Source organism: Dipteris shenzhenensis, chromosome 30 (genome assembly GCF_047967505.1).
Source record: "Dipteris shenzhenensis isolate YYH24624 ecotype China chromosome 30, Dip_SZ_1.0, whole genome shotgun sequence".
NCBI lineage: Eukaryota > Viridiplantae > Streptophyta > Polypodiopsida > Gleicheniales > Dipteridaceae > Dipteris > Dipteris shenzhenensis.
In genome coordinates, this window is record NC_141625.1 from 622,961 (window position 1) to 640,714 (window position 17,754).

Below are 17,754 nucleotides of genomic sequence, written 5' to 3' on the forward strand. Positions count from 1 at the left end.
GGCCACTGGCGTGGCCACTGGCGTGAGAAGCATGAGTTTTGCAATGCTCTAATGCAATGGATCGTGCAGAGCGCACCGTGCAGTAGTGTGCGAGTGTCGTATGCTATACTGCAGTGGACAACGACGTCGTACGAGTGCACTATGCTAAATGACAATCACCGGTGAACTCCACAACATAAGCAAAATAAGAAAATCCTACACTGGTGAACAATCCCCATATCCGGAAGAGACAAGCGAGATGAGAAAGTGACCGAGTTGGCCAATGTACATATCACTGGACGTGTCCCCAGGTCACAAGTCGCAAGTCACAAGAATACACAAGTCGCAAATCAGCAGAATACACAGGTCTATCCCCATAGTAGACAAAAGGTGCACACAAGTCTCTCCACATTCTCTCCTTGGCGAGCTCGTAGCTCTAGCCTCTATCTCTCCTCACTCTCCTCCCTTTCGCTCCCCTCTCGAATGCCGAATGCCGAATGCGAATGCCTCCTCTTCTCTCTCCCTTCTCCTTCATCCTCATCCCCCGCCTTGGAGGGTCCCTTCTTCGCTGAGAATTCCCCCTCTTTCTTCCCATTGGTCATCCTCTTATCTCCTTAGCTGTTGAGGATAGCCGTTGCGCCGCTGGCTCTCTTGATGGCTTCGGCGACTTCCTGACTCCCTGACTTGCCAACCTGATGGTATAAATTCTCCATGTGCAGGTGAGCTGGTTCACCGCACCTCTTGATGGCTTCGGCGACTTTCTGACTCCCTGACTCGCCAGCCCGATGGTGTAAATTCTCCATGTGCAGGTGAGCTGGTTCACCGCACCACTGCACCACTGTATCACTGAACCACTGTGTAATATAAATACTCCTGATTGCTCCATGTGCTAAGCTCACTCTCCATGTGCGCAGCTCTTGATGAGATCACTTTGGACACGGTACTCCTGGTTAACCTGTGTCGGCCTGTGGTTGACCTGTGTCGACCTGTGGTTGACATGTGTCGACCTGTGGTTAACATGTGTCGACCTATGGTTGACAGCCTCGGACAGTACTCCTGGATGAACCCGTGTGATCGCGTGGCTAACTTGTGTTGACACATGGTCAACATGTGGTCAACAGATGTCGTCATGTGGTCAACGCCTGTCGACAGGTGGTCGTGTGATAAGGTAACAGTCTCCTGGGCTTCAGGAAAGTGGGTGGAGTTCTTTCTTGTGTTTGAATCGGCCTTTTCCACCTCAATTGACAAATGGGTTCCCACTGAGTCAATCCGTTACCGCCCACACCGGCCACAAGAACCGTCACTTTTTCAAAAGACGAGCTACAGCAGTTGGAAAAGGATTTGGAGCATGAGTGTTCCAGGACTCTCTTCGCACGTATCCATGGCTCCCACCCCTCCAGGTCACAAGCTAGAGATTGTTGGATGCTTGCAACACTTCCCCAGGAGCTCGCCCCCCACCTTAAGGATGTTCGTTTGTTGGGACGAGGTTTCTTTCAGGTGTGCCTGGATTCCCCGAACGTCACGAGAGACCTGCTACAGACCGGGTTTCTATTTCTAGGCTACAAGAGGATTTTTTTGTTTCCCTTTCAACTGGGCTTTGACCCAGTTGAAGAGGACAAGCAGGGAATTTCTGTTTTCATCAGGTTCCTTGGTCTCCCCTGAGTTTATCACCGGCTTCTTGCAGTTATTGGCGAGAGGTTTGGTGTGGTAGCAGAGATCCCCCCTCTTCATGGCGAGCCCTCTTCGACTGCCGAGCGGTTAGGATGGATAGGGTACCCAGGGTTAGGGTCATTGTCTAGGATCCTAATATTTCAGATGACCACATCATGCTACAGCGACCCGATGGGTCCTTCTTTTGCCAGAGATTTGAGGTTGCAGGTCGGCAGGACTAGTGCAGGATTTGCAGATCCTCAGGGCACTTCGCCAGAGATTGCCCAAAGAAGAAAAAGAGGCCCACAAAGCAACCAGCTCGTACTAGCTTACGATAGAGAGCAAGAGCAGGACCTACCGCTTCACAGGCACCGCCTCAGACACGGGCTCCCCCCCCCTTCTAGGGCTACTCAACCCCCTCCTGCACCTTGCACCACCTCTCGCCCACGGTCGGACACGGTTAGGCCCTCTACTTTAGATCACATATCCACCGCTTCAGAGGTTACCCCCTTGGAGCCTCGGGAGGAGACTAGTGTTCAAGAGCCTTGTTTGACTCCACCCCAGGATCAGGTTGTACCTTCCTCAGCAGCCAAAGTTGTTGGCACCTCATCCGCAGCATTTCTTGATCAGGACTCAGTACAGGTCCCTCCCTCTGTGGATAGAAGGAAGGGGGTCTTACATTCTCTCCCTGCTTCAGTGGGAATCCTTCGTACCCCCTCCCCAAGACTGGCTCAGCGGAACTCCTTTTCCGCTCTAGAGGACCTCTTTGACCTCCCAGATGATGGTTTTGTACCTTCCACTTTCGGAGAGCCAACTATCGGCATCCCTTTTGAGAGATCTTTCTCTCTCTCACCTGTGGACTTTCCTCCCCTTGGACCTCGTGTGTATGGTAGGAGGCCAGCTCCGGTGGAGGGTTCTTTTTCTGCCACCAGGTCGGGTAAGGTATTCCAACCCGCTTCCTCCCGCCGATGAGGATAGCCAGTTGGAATATATAGGGATTGGGCAGCATCCCTCATCGCCGTCGCAGACAGCTGATCAGGAATCAGCTCCATCCAAGTGTTTCAGGTGGTTCCCTAGACATGCTTTTTCTTTAGGAACACAAACTGGATGTCAGAGACAGGTAAGCTGCTTTTTGGCTGAACTTTTTGGCTTCCTGCCTTGGGAGCCAGAGGAGGTACATGCATATCAGTTTCAGATTCTATTCTCCCTCTGATCATTGGACACGCTACCATAACCCCCTCCAGGGCCAATGGGTTTTACTTCTGATTGATGGACATAAGGTTGGTTTTCTCAACCTCTATACTCTGAACAACAGAGGGGACCGTGTTCTGATTTGGAAAGAGTTGCTCTCATGGGCTGACATTGCAGATTCGTGGATTATTGGAGGTGAATTCAACATGTTTGAGGCACCTTCTGATAAGCAAGGAGGCAGAGAAGGTGGTATTCATTCCCTCGAGAGAGCAGCTTGGGATGCCTTCTTGTTCAGATTGAATGGCAAAGATGTTTGGTTAGATGATGCATTTCATGTTCAGTCTCAGTCACTTTTGTTTTCATGGTCGAACCATAGGGTGCATATGCCTATCCATGCCCGTATTGATAGATTCTATGTGGATGACTGGGCTCTTGATAGAGGGGGGACAGTTTGCATTTCACCTGGTGTTTTCACTTCCGACCATTTTCCAGTTGTTTTGTCCATCTCAGAGCCCCATCTGAGAGGACAGTCTCACAGTATCAAGATCCCCGATGCCTTATACACAGATGAGACCCTCACAGAGGCAATCTTGGAGATTTGAGTTTCTCATATGCAGGGGGGGTGGCTGGTCCTTCACATGTGGCCACAACACTTTCCAGTATCAGCGACTTTTATCACTCCGTTGCTAGTGCTCGGCGAGGTGAGACACTCAGGCAGGAGATTGGTATCCGCCAGCAGTTGGCAGCCTTGCAGAGGGAGGAGCAGAAACGACCATCTGATGCTTGGGTACAGGAGTGCCTTGCTACGGCAACGGCTCTCTTGCAGACATTGCTTGATCAGAGAGCAGAGTATGCCTTCCATATGCACGGGAGTCCTTTTGGATACAGATGGGAGGGAGAGTCAATAAACACTTTTTCTCTACACTTGGTCCCATACATAGTAGAGAGAGTGTCAGGCAGCTTATTGACTCTGACGGCGTTTTGCAGTCTCATCCGGATACCGTCCGACAGCTTTCTATGCCTCCCTTCTTTTCATAGATCCTGACACACAGGCCAGAGATATGGCTAGAGATGAGATTTGGCAGAGTTTACCTGTGTTGGTCACACCAGAGATGATATGCTCACTTGATGCATGCTTTACCAACACAGAGTTCAAGAGTGCTCTCTTTGCCCTTCATAAGGGCAAATGCCCTAGTTTCGATGGTCTTACTCCTTTTTTTACAACCTTTTGGGATATGATAGGTGATCATATTAATTCAGCCCTATAGGGCATTTGGGACTCGGGTGAGATTCCTGACTCACTGACCGAGGGACTCATACACCTTATCCCGAAAGGTGGCAACAGGAATTTTGTATCCCATTGGAGACCCATCACTCTTTTGGGCACTCTGTACAAAATCCTGGCCAAGGCGATCAGCATCCGGTTACAGCTCCTTCTTCCAAACCTCATCCATGATACTCAAACAGGCTTTGTGCATGGCAGGAGCATATTTGATTATATTTTTTCCTTTTGGGAAGCCAGAGAATGGGCTATGCAGAGCGGGCAGAGGCTGGCAGTTCTACTCCGGGACTTTTAGAAAGCCTATAACAGAGTAGATTGGGGTTTTCTTGAGGACACTCTTCTACGGTTTGGATTTTCAGATGCATGGATTAGAGGGGTGGCCTCCCTTTACAGATCAGCCCACAACCAGGTTTTGATTGGAGGGGTAAGGGGTGATAGGTTTCAGATTTCCAGATCAGTTCGTCAGGGATGCCCTTTAGCCCCCTTTCTCTTTCTCTTTGTGGCAGAAGCTATGAGTATCTTCCTTAGATCTCAGGTTGAGCTTTATGGGTTGAGATTGCCCTTGAGACAGGAGCAGGAGCTTCTCGACTATCAGTTGGCTGATGACACTGCTCTTTTTATTGAGGCCTCTTCGCAGTCACTTGATTTTTTCCAGACAACCTTAGATATTTTTTGCTCAGCTACAGGTACACACATTAATTGGCATAAATCCTTTGGCTTTTGGATCAGTGATGAGGACACTCCAGGCTGGGGAGTTGACATTGGCTTTTCTTGGATTCAAAGGGGTGTTCCTGTTAGATATTTGGGATGCCAAGTAGGATTGGGCATCTCTCCAACACAGCAATTTGCCCCAGTACTAGAAAGTATAAGGAAAAAGCTCCTTTTTTGGAGCTCATCCAAACTCGACCTTGCCTCTAGAGTTGTGGTAGTGAACCGGGTTATCTTGGCCACCGCCTGGTTTGTGTGTTCTTGCTGGTGCCAGTCTAGGGATTGCATCACTCATCTAATTAGACCAGTCAGGAATTTTTTATGGAGTGGACTTGATGGCACGGCAGATGTTGCAGCAAGGGTAGCCTGGGAGACCATTATTCTCCCTACATGGGAAGGGGGCCTTAACTTCATTGACCCGGACTTGCAATGCAGGGCATTGCTTTGTAAGGTGGTGGTGATGGGACTCATGCCTGGGCAGGAACCTTGGAAGGATTTCTTTTTTGGACACATTTAGGCTTGCACACCTACCTTAGGAGATGATTGGGTGGACAGCCCTCGCTGGATTTTTACTTCCGCCCCTCTCAGGTCTCCTGCCTCTCCTCTCATGACTACCATCCTAAAAGCTTGGGGGAGCTTCAGGAACACTCTTCGAAGGGTTCCGCCCTCTACCATTGAAGAGATTGATAGGCAACCTATCATTTGGAATGCTAGTATACTTGATGAGCATGGCAGACCTGTGGGCACTTCCCATTATATGCAGTGGTCTGGATGGGAGAGAGGCCGTGCCTACACAATAGGCACTTGGAAGGATTTTATCATGTTACCTGAGGATCAGAGGCTACATTCCGTGAGTCACCTCAGAGGGGTAGCACGTAGGATTCAGCAGATAGATGCAGCCATCCCGGTGGAATGGAAAGTTGAGATGCCTATTACTTCCACCACTTGGATGGAAGCTTTTTCGAGGACAGTAGTTCCTCTACAGGTGATCGCTCTTCGAGGTCTCGGGGAAGATGCTCTGGTCTTTGACGTTGTGGATGGAGGTATACTCTCTAGATCCACGGATGCTATTCTTCTAGAGGTTGCCTTTCAGCCTATCAAGATTGCTGGTTTCGTGGACCACGGAGCGGGCTTGCAGTGGTACTTGGACCCCGACCCTCTACCCTTGGCCCTAGGATCCTGGAGGTTGTGGTTATATGGAGGTGCACCTATCAGGTGCTTGAAGTGGGACCCGGGAGAGTGGGAGTGGATAGATCATGGGCACCGAGAGAGGGGGATTCCCTTATTTCGTTTCATGGTTGGTAATGCTAGGAGATTTCAGCTGAGCATTTCAGCTGAGCTGTAGAGGTTGGGTTCCCTCCAGAGCCCCCCATTGGGATAGCTTCTTCATCACCGCAGATTTGCATAGGAATTTCTGGAGGAGGCTATGGAAATCCCTCAGAAATAGAAAGATCACTCTTTTCTTTTGGAGAAATTCATGGAGGGATTACAGTGAACCTGTGGAGATCACGATTTGGGCTGATCCCACTTGCCCTCGTTGTCATTTTGTAGAGGAGTCAGTGCGACATTGCCTTTGGGACTACAATCAAGCGAGGATTGTTTGGAAAGGAGTTGCTCAGATACTCAGCATTTTTCATACTTCCCCTTTCTTCATAACTTGGGGCTCGGTCGCATGGTTATCCCTTACTGGGCCCCAAGTGTTTTATGAGGGCGAGCCTTCTTCTTGGGCACTCTCGATCCACCGACAAGTGATAGAGCCTTGCTCTCTTCAGGAGGTACCACATTTCTTTCACAGCTTCACATGTTTCAGTGGACATCTCTTGGGAGATTTTGGCTAGCATTTCCTCTTGGCACATTTGGAGAGCCAGATGCACAGAGGCCTTGGATGGCACCTAGATACACCCACCACAGGTGTTCACAGGTATTTGGAGTGACACGGTTCACACTTTGATAGCCATATGGGCTAACATGTAGGGCCCTTCACGGGCAGCTTCTTCTAGGAGGACTGTACTTCTTCAAGTTTGGAGGGGTTCTCCCTTTTTCTCCGAGGTTGCTACCGGATTGAGATGGCACTATCAGCCCCAATCCTTTCTTTTTGGCTCTTGAGCTTTTCATGCATTGCATGGTGTATCTCGTATTCCCGTATGGAGCTTGCTCTAACGGTTTTCTTTAATACTTAATAGAAGTCTCTTTTTGGGGGAAAAAAAAAAAACCATCACTTAACATGCCCTTACATACCACAGCATAATCCACGATCTGAGAGGAAGAATCGTACTCTTATGGAGATGACGAGATGCATGCTGAAATTCAAGAGAGTCTCAAAGGCTTTTTGGGGAGAAGTAGTTGTGACAGCCACTTATATTCAGAACAGATGCCCTACCAAAGCTTTGGTTAATGTGACTCCATTTGAGGCTTTGTATGGATTTAAGCCAAAGGTTAGTCATTTCAGAGTTTTTGGCTCGGTGACATATGCTTTGGTTCCTGATGCACATCGGACAAAGCTTGATTACAAGAGTGTCAAATGCATTTTCGTGGGGTATAGCACTGAGAGTAGGGAATTTAGGCTTTATAATCCCGCTACCAGGAAGGTAATAATCAGCAGAGATGTTCTCTTTGCTGAGAATGAGTGCATGCAGCCTGCTAGTGCAGACTTGCCACCATACGAAACACCCCTTTGGACATCATCCGGTTTAAGGATGATGAGATGGAGTCTCTTGATGCTTCCCCTTCTACTTCTCATAGTTCAGATGGCCTGCCACATGTTGAGGATGGCTCTCCCTCAAATGTTTCAGATTTGTAGCCAATTATTGAGAATAGACAGCCTCATGTTTGGAGGCATTATCAACGTCGTGAGGCCACTAAAGATGTTGATGCAGCCCCGAGTGGTACAGAAGAGAAATTTATTCCACATTGGGCAAGGTTGACCATTCAAAATGCTAAGGATCAGCCCATTTTGGGGAAAACCAGGGCTAGCACTCAGAAAAATCAGAAAAAGGTCAATTTTGTTTTGATGACCTCAGTGATGGAAGCTAAAAATGAGCCTCAGAGCTTCAAGGATGCTCAACATAATCCGGCATGGCAGAAAGCTATGGAAGCTGAGATTAAATTCATTGAGAAGAATGCCACACGGGACTTGGTTAATGCGCCTACTGGGGAAAATGTGGTTGGCACCATAGTTTTTTCCATATGTTACCCGTCAAACGAGTATGGAAGTATGATTGGAGTATGGTTCAGCCCGTAGGGCTGAAACATACGTGACTCTAATTTTACGCAAAAACGTTTAGAAAAATATACATTGTACACATTACATTGACATAGAGCTACAAAACTTTCAACTTCAAACTTCAAACTTCAAACTTGTATTAATATTAAAGTCATGAATCATGATTCATGAAAGTTCAAAGAGTCCAACCTCCAAAGACTAGAGTCATCTGGAATCTGGATTTTGATACATAGTGTCAATGATAGATCAATACTACACCAAACATTATGATCAAAGGTAGTAGGTAGTAGAAACTTGGAAGTAGTTACTACAAAGGCAAAACATCGTATAAGAAAAGGCTGCCACATCCCGGAAATAAAACTGAAAATGGAAATGCATCACAATTCACAAGCGATGAGGCTCAAGTCTCAAGCTGCATCCTCATCCTCATTCTCTTGCTCATCCTCATCCTCATCATCATCTGCATCAATGCCATCCTCCTCCTCCTCCTCATCCTCCTTGAGACCATACTTGAGGCCAACCACAGCCAAAGTCGGCCAACAGTGTACGGAGTACGGATTAGAATAGTGCTAAAAAAAGTGTTTTCCAAGGTTTTGGCCAGGCACAAAATCGATCACCTTCCCCCCCACAAAAAACCCACAACAACCCCCCCCCTCCCCCCCCCCCCCCCCCAACACACACACAAAACATGAAAACGAACTCCCAAAAAAAAAAACTCGTACAGAATGACGTACGGATGGAGTACGGGAAAAACGTCCGTACGCGTATACACCTCGGTTGGCACGAAATGGATTTATAAGGTGAAATACCATTCAGATGGCACAGTTGAGAAATACAAAGCCCGTTTGGTTGCCAAGAGGTACGCACAAGAGGAGGGGATAGATTATGAGGAGACTTTTGCTCCAGTTGCCAAGATGACCACCATTCGTTTTGTCATCTCTCTTGTTGCGTTTTATGGTTGGTCAGTGTACCAGATGGATGTCAAGACTGCTTTCCTCAATGGAGATCTTGAAGAGGAGGTCTATGTACATCAGCCCCAAGGTTTTGAGGTGAAGGGACAAGAGCACAAGGTATGTAAGCTCAGAAAAGCTCTATATGGGCTGAAGCAAGCACCTCGTGCGTGGTATCAGAAGATACATAAGTTTTTTATGTCCCAGGGCTTCGTAAACACTCATACCATGCCAAATCTATATGTTCTACAGCAAAAATCAGAATTGGTCATGTTGGTACTATATGTGGATGACATCATACTCACTGGCAGTAATTTGCAGCAAATTACAGCAGTGCAGTCCGCTTTATGTCACAACTTTGACATGACAGATTTGGGCCTATTGCATTATTGTCTTGGCATTGAGTTTTGGCAGACCCATGATGGGATTTCTATGTCAGAGACAAAGTATTCGAAGGGTTTGTTGCAGAAATTTAAAATGGAGAACTGTAAGTCTGTGACTACTCCATTGGAAAAGGGACTCAAGCTGAGTAAGCATGATGTTGCTGAAAAGTTTGATGGCAGTTTGTATAGGCAGTTGGTTGCAGTTTGATATATCTATGCTCCACACGGCCTGATATTGCCTACGCCACAGGGCTTTTGAGCCAGTTCATGCATTGTTGCACGATCACACATTGGAATGCAGCAAAGAGGGTTCTCAGATATGTCCATGGCACTGTGTCTCTTGGCTTGCATTATGCGTCAGATTGTGATCTAGAGCTGAGTGGTTTTACCGACTCCGATTGGTCAGGGGACATTGACGATAGACGGTCCACTACTGGCTATTGCTTCTCATTGGGTTCATCCTGTATCTCATGGCTCAGTAAGAAGCAAGAGCGAGTCTCTCTTTCCTCCAGGGAAGCAAAGTACAAAGCTGCAAATTCAGCCACTACGGAGTTAATGTGGTTAAGGAAGCTTTTGCATGACTTGCATCATGCACAGGATGGCGAAGAGAACTCTATCTTCTGTGACAGCCAAAGTTGCATTGCCATAGCCAACAATCCTGTCTTTTAGGACAATGTGGCGGATATCTTTACCAAAGCCCTGTCAACAGATCTTTTCTTACGACATCGACATGGCTTGAGGATCAGAGACATTCTCACAATGTCAAGGGGGTTTGTGAAGTGATTCACAATGACATTGTTTTCATGTACTCCCATAGGTTGCATATCCATCTAGATGAATTTGTGCAACCATGGTACTTTAGGTACCGCAGGGTACACCTGAGACGTTTCCAGGGTACTTTCAACCATATCTTTGAGGGGGAATTTGTAAGACATTACAAAGATATGGTGTTGTAGGCATAAAGTCAACCCTATGGTTGACCAGTAGTACTTGGGTACTATATATACCAAGTACTTGTATTGTTTCATTTGAACATTTCTATTTGAGCTTTCTTGTGTGTGCACTCTTGCTCACTTGTATTCACAACTTGTCTCCACTTTGTTCCTACAGGTGGGACCGAGACCTAACCATCCTTGACATGTTGCTCCAGTGACCAAGATGTGAACAAAAGTATGACCAAGGTGTGACCAAGGTTTGACCGAGGTTTGACCAAAGTGTGACCAAGGTTTTCTAGTATGTGTACAACAGTATCCCCCGCCACTATCATTCACCGTCCTAGTGAATGTGGAACCCAAGTAAGTGAAAATAGGACAAGCCGATGAAGAGGTAGTCTAGGGAGAATTAGTCTGGGAAATTTGGTGGAAGGGGGGGAGCTTCGCAAGAGAAGGTGAGGGGGAAGTTATCACAAATGAAACAAGGGGCACATTGGAAATGAAAAGGGAGGTCGCATGTAAGAGTTTGGGACGTGGAGAGAACGCACCAGGAAGGGCCAGCAAGGAGAACTGGAGAAGGTGGTGCGCAAGAGGAGGAGGTCATTGAGGAGGGCCAAAGGAGGAAATGATAGGAGGAGGTTGATGGCTTAGAAATGCCTGAGGAGTGTCAAGAACTGAGGCAAAGGGCTGAGGCACAGCAAGGATTGAGGAGAGATGAAGTGAAGCAAGGAGAGGCTGCAGAGATGATGCCCAACAACGGAGGATGCCCACGAGGAGGTGAGCAGCAAGGAGAGGCTGATTTATGATGCACAGCAAAGCGGGGCTGTAGGAGATGGTGCGCAGCAAGGAGAGGCTGAGGGGATTTGATGCGCAGCAAAGGGGTTGAGAAGAGGTGCTGCATGGCAAAGTGGGCTGCAAGGAGGTGGTGTGCAAGGAGGGGCAGGGGGCTGATGCGCTACAAGGGGGGGGGGGGGGGGGCAGATTTCAATGGGATACCAAGAGAAGGCATGTGGGCTGCAATCTGATGGCCAACACAGCCAGATTTGGCACGTCACCAAGAGGAGCACATAGGCTGCAATCCAAGAGCCAGATTTGGCATGTCACCACAAGAGGAGCACGTGGAGCACATAGGTTGCAATCCAAGGGCCAATAGAGGTGAATTTGCTGGAGCAAGTAGTGAGAAGGGGCGAGATGCTGCCAAGGGGAAGCCAAAAGGGAGTGGTGGCCGAGAATAGTGAGGGTGGACAAAAATAGCAAGGGGTGATGAGGGGATGACAAAGGGTGGACAAGGGGGTGACAAAGAGGTGACAAGGGGTGACAAGAGGGAAACAGAGATGTGACAAGGGGCTAACAGAGAGTGGTCAAGGAGGTAGCAAAGGATTGAAAGGGGGTGACAAAGGAGTGACAAGGGTTGACAAGGGGATGATAGAGGGTGGAAAAGGGGGTGACAAAGGGGTGAACAAAGGGTGACCAAGGGATGACAGAGGGCTGACAAGAGGGTGAACAAGGGGTGATAAGGGGGTGAATGAGGGATGACAAGAGGGTGAACAACGGGTGGTGACAAGAGGGTCAAGAATGGGAGACAAAGGGGTGATGAAGGGTGGTCAAGGAAGTGACAAGGGGTGACAAGGGGTGACAAAGGGTGGTCAAGGAGGTGACCAAGGGGGGATGACAAGAGGGTGAACAAGGGGTGACAAAGAGGTGACAAAGGGTGGACACATGGGTGAGCAAGGGATGAACAAGGGGTGATAGAGGAGTGACCAAGGGTGAACCAAGGATGACAAGGGTTGAACAAGGAGTGAACAAGACATGGGGGGTTGAACAAGGGGTAAACAAGGGATGAACATGGGGGGTCACTTGGCTGACCACACCACCGCCTTGTCCGATACTTGTAGTCGCCATTCTACGAGACATGTGGGGATTATTGCAAAGACCAAAAGGCATTCTTCCATAAACTATTTCAGGTAAATCAATTGTAGTAGATGCTTCTTGGATTACTTCTTGCACCATCCTTACCAAGATGGGGCTTCAGAATCCTCTATGGGACATAACTCCACCATGTTGACCGATAAGGAGCCCAAGGCTCCCATCCAATCCAATGGCAGCTTCTTCCTCTTCTGATCCAACTTGATCCAACAAGTACATCAAGCTTTCACCACCCTTTGGGGCTGCGACATCAAAGTTTTCATCTTGAAACGGTGAGTCTTCAACGTAGGCCAATTGTTCTCCCTGAATAGGCCAATCCCCAAGATCCCAACGCTCCTCCTCCACAACTGCCTCCTCTTTTAAATCCTCTTTTCTCCATTCTATCGGCTAGGGGTGCTTCCCTCATCCACAGAACTTGATTGAAGATCTTTGGTGACACTCTTAACCACCACCTAATACCTTGAAGGCATAGATTGGTTGCCTGAAGGCGGGCCACTCTTAGAGTTAGTGATGGCATGTGCCTTTCGGAATCTTTCTGATCCACTATTAGGAGATCCTTAAGTATCTCTCACTAGCTCCTTCAAGGGTATCTAAACGACTCGGCATAAGACCTCTCTCCTCTAGGACTGTAGGATACTACTTCACTCTTGCTACTAACACCAATAGTGTCTTACCCCATAAACTGTCTGCGGGGAGGTTCCAGTGTTATTGGAGGTCGAATTGATGCAAGGCGTGTGTATCACATCAAATATTGAGGCAAAACCACTCATGTCTCCCTTGTGAACATTAGTGCAATCGACCAATTGTGAAAATGACTGTGGTACCTGTGATGGTGCAGACTCAGCACGGAACGTGTACGGAAAGAGAACTGCCAATGATAAGCATGAAAGTGAAACACACACTCACAAAAGCCATCCCTCAATGTGGATAAGGCTGAACTCACAGTCATTTGTATTAAGTAAAGGAAGATGAAGGGAGGGGAACACACAATGAAGGGGTGTTGAAGCTATGAACAGAGAGGGAAGGGAGCCTAGCATATAAGATAAAAATGACCAATAGCAGATAAACCAAATGGAGATGCACCAGGAGAGTTCGTGACTCCAGCCTCTCTCTCTCCACTTACTTTTTTAGTGAAACTCTCTCTCTCCACTCACACTTGACGAGCCAATACAATAATGCTCCTCCGTTGGAATGCCCGAATCTCCCCCCCTCACCTCCTCTGCACAAGCACCTTCATTGGCTCCTCTTGGTTGGAAATCCCCTTCCCTGCTTCCTAGTGGTTGTCTTCCTGTCTCCTTAGCCATTACGCCGCAATGCCTGTTGATGGCTTGTGCCATTGACCAACCTCCTCTAAGTCGGTGACTTAAGTACTCCATGTGCAGCTCTCTGTCTACTCCATATGCATCTGACAATAGTTGGTGGCGAGCTGGACCAATGACACAATTTCCCATGTGCATATGTGCTTGCGTGGACAACCAACCATTGTTGGCATGCCATGTGACTGTGACTGCTCCAATCCATCTTAGCATTTTGTCGACCTGTCCCGATATGTACTGCTCCATGTGCACATGTGGCGAAGGTCGATCTATCCTATGACCAAGGTGACCAAGCTCCTGCTCTAGTCCTGTGCCCAACGTTTGACCAAGGTGTGACCAACATCTATCCATTCTTGACATGTTGCTCCAGTGACCAAGATGTGAACAAAGTGTGATCCAGGTGTCCATCCCTGGCATGTTGCTCCAGTGACCAAGATGTGAACAAGGTGTGACCAAAGTCTGACTGACCATCCTTGACGTGTTGCTTTAGTGACCAAGATGTGAACAAGTTGTGACCCAAGTGTGACCAAGGCGTGACTAAGGCCTAACCATCCTTGACGTGTTGCTCTAATGACCAAGGTGTGAACAATGTGTCACCCAGGTGTGACCAAGGTCTGTGTGACCAATGTCTGATGTGACCAAGGTCTGTCTAGTATGTGCACAACATGAGGTCAAAGGGGCTCACGAGGAGCCTCAACCTCTGCTCATTATACCAAGCTTATGTTAATCATATCATCTAACATTATCTGCCACTCTCTTCCTCTTTTCTTGCCCTCCATGGGAGGTCAAAGAACTTCGAGAGGCCAGGCACTTGCAAGGATCCTCAACCATCTGCTCGTTCTATGAGGTGTTCTTAGCCTAAGTTCTCATCCTTAGACATTCTTTTCCATTCTCTTTCCTCTTGCCCTCCACTCTAGTTCAAATCCCCTCCATCTTGTCCAAATCTCCTCTGATGGGGCAATCTTAGGGGTAGGTTGAGTCCTCCCCCTTGTCGAGCTAGCAATTCGAATAGGCCTGGGGTTGCGAGATCATGTGCTCACAAAGTGTGGTCTTACCCAAAAAGTTTATCCGCCTATAGCGTAGGCACTAACCTAGTAGGCTTGAAACATCAATTCATTGATGAAAGACTCCTCTGTCCAAGGTCTCCAATAGCAAATCCAAGGGAAGGGTGTCGCAGCCATAAAAAATCAATTGCACCATCACGACTCTATCGTCAAAGAATGCTGAGGCTGAAATCGAGGGTCTCTAGAATAGCAATGAAACAGGCCCCAATGGAGAACAAAATAGCTTGATAGATTGGGGAGGCCTAGGGCATGAAGCGTAATTAGGTATCTTAGTGGTTGATGCATTGACTCCATATCATCCACTGTTTTTTTTTTTCAAAGAAAAGAACCTTCTATTAATGCTTGAAAGACTTCATACAAACAGCAGCCCCGAAGATGCTGAGTATGGGAAAAACCGGGAATCATCCACTGTTAAATCATGGTAATCATGAATGAAGAAGACCAAATGTGGACCAAGAGCCACTAGTGCATAAGCGGTGTTTGGGTGAGCTGGAGGCGAAAAATGCCATTTTTGTATATGTGACCTCTATGAGCTCCTTCCTTGCATGGGCCCAATCTCAAACTTGTCATTGTGTGGGGTTAAGGCCAACAATGCCCCCCACCAATGCTCGATCCTAAATGTTTTGGACAGCTTTCTACACCTTTTGTTTGTCCTTAGGGGAGAGGGAGATCTGTATGGCTGAGGGTATCAAGGGCATTGCCATGAGAGCCCCTTTGGCCAGCGAAATGGTCACCTTTTGGATCATAAAACCCCTTGTCAAACAAACGACCACCTCCTAGCAGGAAGAAGAAAGGGGAAGAAGAAGAGAGGACAAAAGGCAAGAGAAGAAGGGAAGGGAAGGTTAAAAGGGAGGCAAAGAGAGAAGGGGGGTGGAGAGATTGTGAACTGAGTTGAAGGAGAAACGGCCCTTAGAGGGGCATTATGCAGTCCATGGGGGCTCAAAAATGGAAGAAGGATGCGGGTCCAGTGCGAGGTCTACCCTCAGCCCAAGGGGTGCTCAAAAACGAGCTCTAGGGCTCGCAAGAGGGAAGAGACAGACGGAAAGGGGAAGGGTAGAAGAAGACAGATGCTCAACCCAACACTGGGTCGAGCAGAGCTGCAGGTTTGAAATCGAGCTTAGTGGCAGGTGGTTGAAGGCAGTCCATCCAAGAAACTGTCTGGGTGAAGCTCAAAAAATGAGTTGAAGGGGGGCGACTTTGCACACAAGGTGGAAGAAAGAACCCCAGTCCAAAAATGACCTGTGAGAAGCAGCTGGAGGAATGCCCAAAACAGGATGGACAGGAGCAAAATCAGAAGAGCAAAGGGGGCAAATAGATCTGAAGGGAGGTAGGTTCAGGTGCAGAGCTATACCTTGAAGAGTGCTTGCATATCCAGAAGCACTCCTCAGACAGTATAGCTAAGGGTGTTGATGGCATATTTGAAGGGTGTGGGCATTGGGTGAAAGAATTATGATTGTAGGAGCTTAAGGTAATGATGTTCAAGATAGACAAGGGTGCTTAATAATAATGGATGACATTCATTTTGTCAAGAGACCTCTTGCTTTATTTTGTTTTTAGAAACTACAAGATTGGTTGAATGTTAATCACAAGATTGCAAATACCATATATTTGAAAATAGGGTTGTAAAGTAGGGTTATAAAGTAGTGAGAAACTTCTGTCGCATGAAAAATGAAGTTTTGGTTTTCTTTCTTTTTTTCTATATCTACTAAATAAGATACTTGAATCTTTCACTCAGGACCTATCTCTGCACTAGACTGTAAAGGAGTCTGGTTGAAAAGCACTGAATATTTGGTGGCAAGTTCATATGTAACATTTGACGTGATACTAATGGATGCCTACAACAATATGGTGAATGCGTCTATGGTCCCAAAAGAATTGCTAAAAGTGAGTGTAACTTTGGAAGATCAATACTTCAGCAATGGCGAAGTCGTAGAATTCGGCTGCATTCGAAGACCTGACAGTCTTTCTGGACATGCATTGTTTATAATGAGTATGGCCTATATTGAGCCAAGAATGTGGCTATTCCATGTTGCGTATCAATCAGTGGAACTACCAGGATCACCTCTTTCCTTTATTAAGCACGCAGGTACCTGAGGTTGAAATTCCTGAGTTTATGAATCTCATTGCTTTGCAGCTGAGTTCCAGTAATGTAAGAGTTGCATCCATAAGAGTATTGAGTGTTGTGCATGCATTAAAAACTTGTGATGATAAGGATACTTCTGAACATATTAAGGCATGTTATTCTTATAATTCTTTATCCAGATAACATTAAGAATTATTGGTTATCATTGAAAGACAATGTGACTGTCTAATCAAATTATGGCCAAAGGAGATAGGTCTTTCTGTCTAATCGTATAACTCTTTATCCAGATAACATTAAGAATTATTGGTTATCATGGAAAGACAAAGTGACTGTGAGTCCAGTGACAGTCCCCCTTATTGCGGATACAATGGTACGAGATTCTGCCATGAAGTTGATAGATGCAAAACCTTTAATTCGATATCTCGGCTTTCGTTATACCTATTCCCGGTATTATCGTATCCGTCCTCAGTGTGGTGGCGGAGATTCTGCACCAAAAGAAGCTTTTGGACACATTTATTCCTCTTTTTCATGCCTGCAAGCCGGACGTTATGTTATTTCCGTAGAAATAAATGGTACTGCAGCTTATAATTCCCCTAGTGCAGTCTTTATAACTGCAGGTACTTTTCTCTATTTATTTTTTCTAACAGAATCTTTATTTAGACACTTCATAGATGACTATGGAACTTGATTCTATCATTTAAAAGAAATAAAAATTGGAGTTGTAACATGAAAAGTCAAATTTTCTTCTGTGTCTCAGTTCTTGTTCTCTTCCTTCCCATCGTGTATGATCCTCAGTTTCAGAATATTATACATAATTTAAAATTTTCTTGAAATCTGTTGGACAAAGACTTCTTGAGCACCAAATTTTACAACGAGAGATATTGGAATGGGACTGTAGTCCACAAATGAAAAAGCTGGCGAATTCACAGATGCATGTGTAAAGTTGTATTACCTTTCTTAGTTGTTTATTTTCTGTATCACAAAATGTCCTAAGTGCGGCTGTTTACTAGATATCATTGGATTTGTCATTTCAACTTGCGGCATATATCATTGAATATTGGAAGAGG

The 17,754-nt window shown here is 46.8% G+C and overlaps 1 protein-coding gene across 1 annotated transcript in view; it reads left to right on the forward strand.

The window, feature by feature from the left end:
- Positions 1 to 17,518, forward strand: part of LOC147881586 (uncharacterized) — a 215,165-nt gene extending 197,647 nt beyond the window's left edge. Inside the window, exons 7-9 of the mRNA XM_087401208.1 lie at positions 16,340 to 16,690; positions 16,975 to 17,304; positions 17,445 to 17,518. Coding sequence (XP_087257334.1) covers positions 16,340 to 16,690; positions 16,975 to 17,304; positions 17,445 to 17,518 — 755 coding nt within the window. The remainder of the gene's footprint in view (positions 1 to 16,339; positions 16,691 to 16,974; positions 17,305 to 17,444) is intronic.
- Positions 17,519 to 17,754: the final 236 nt, after the last annotated feature.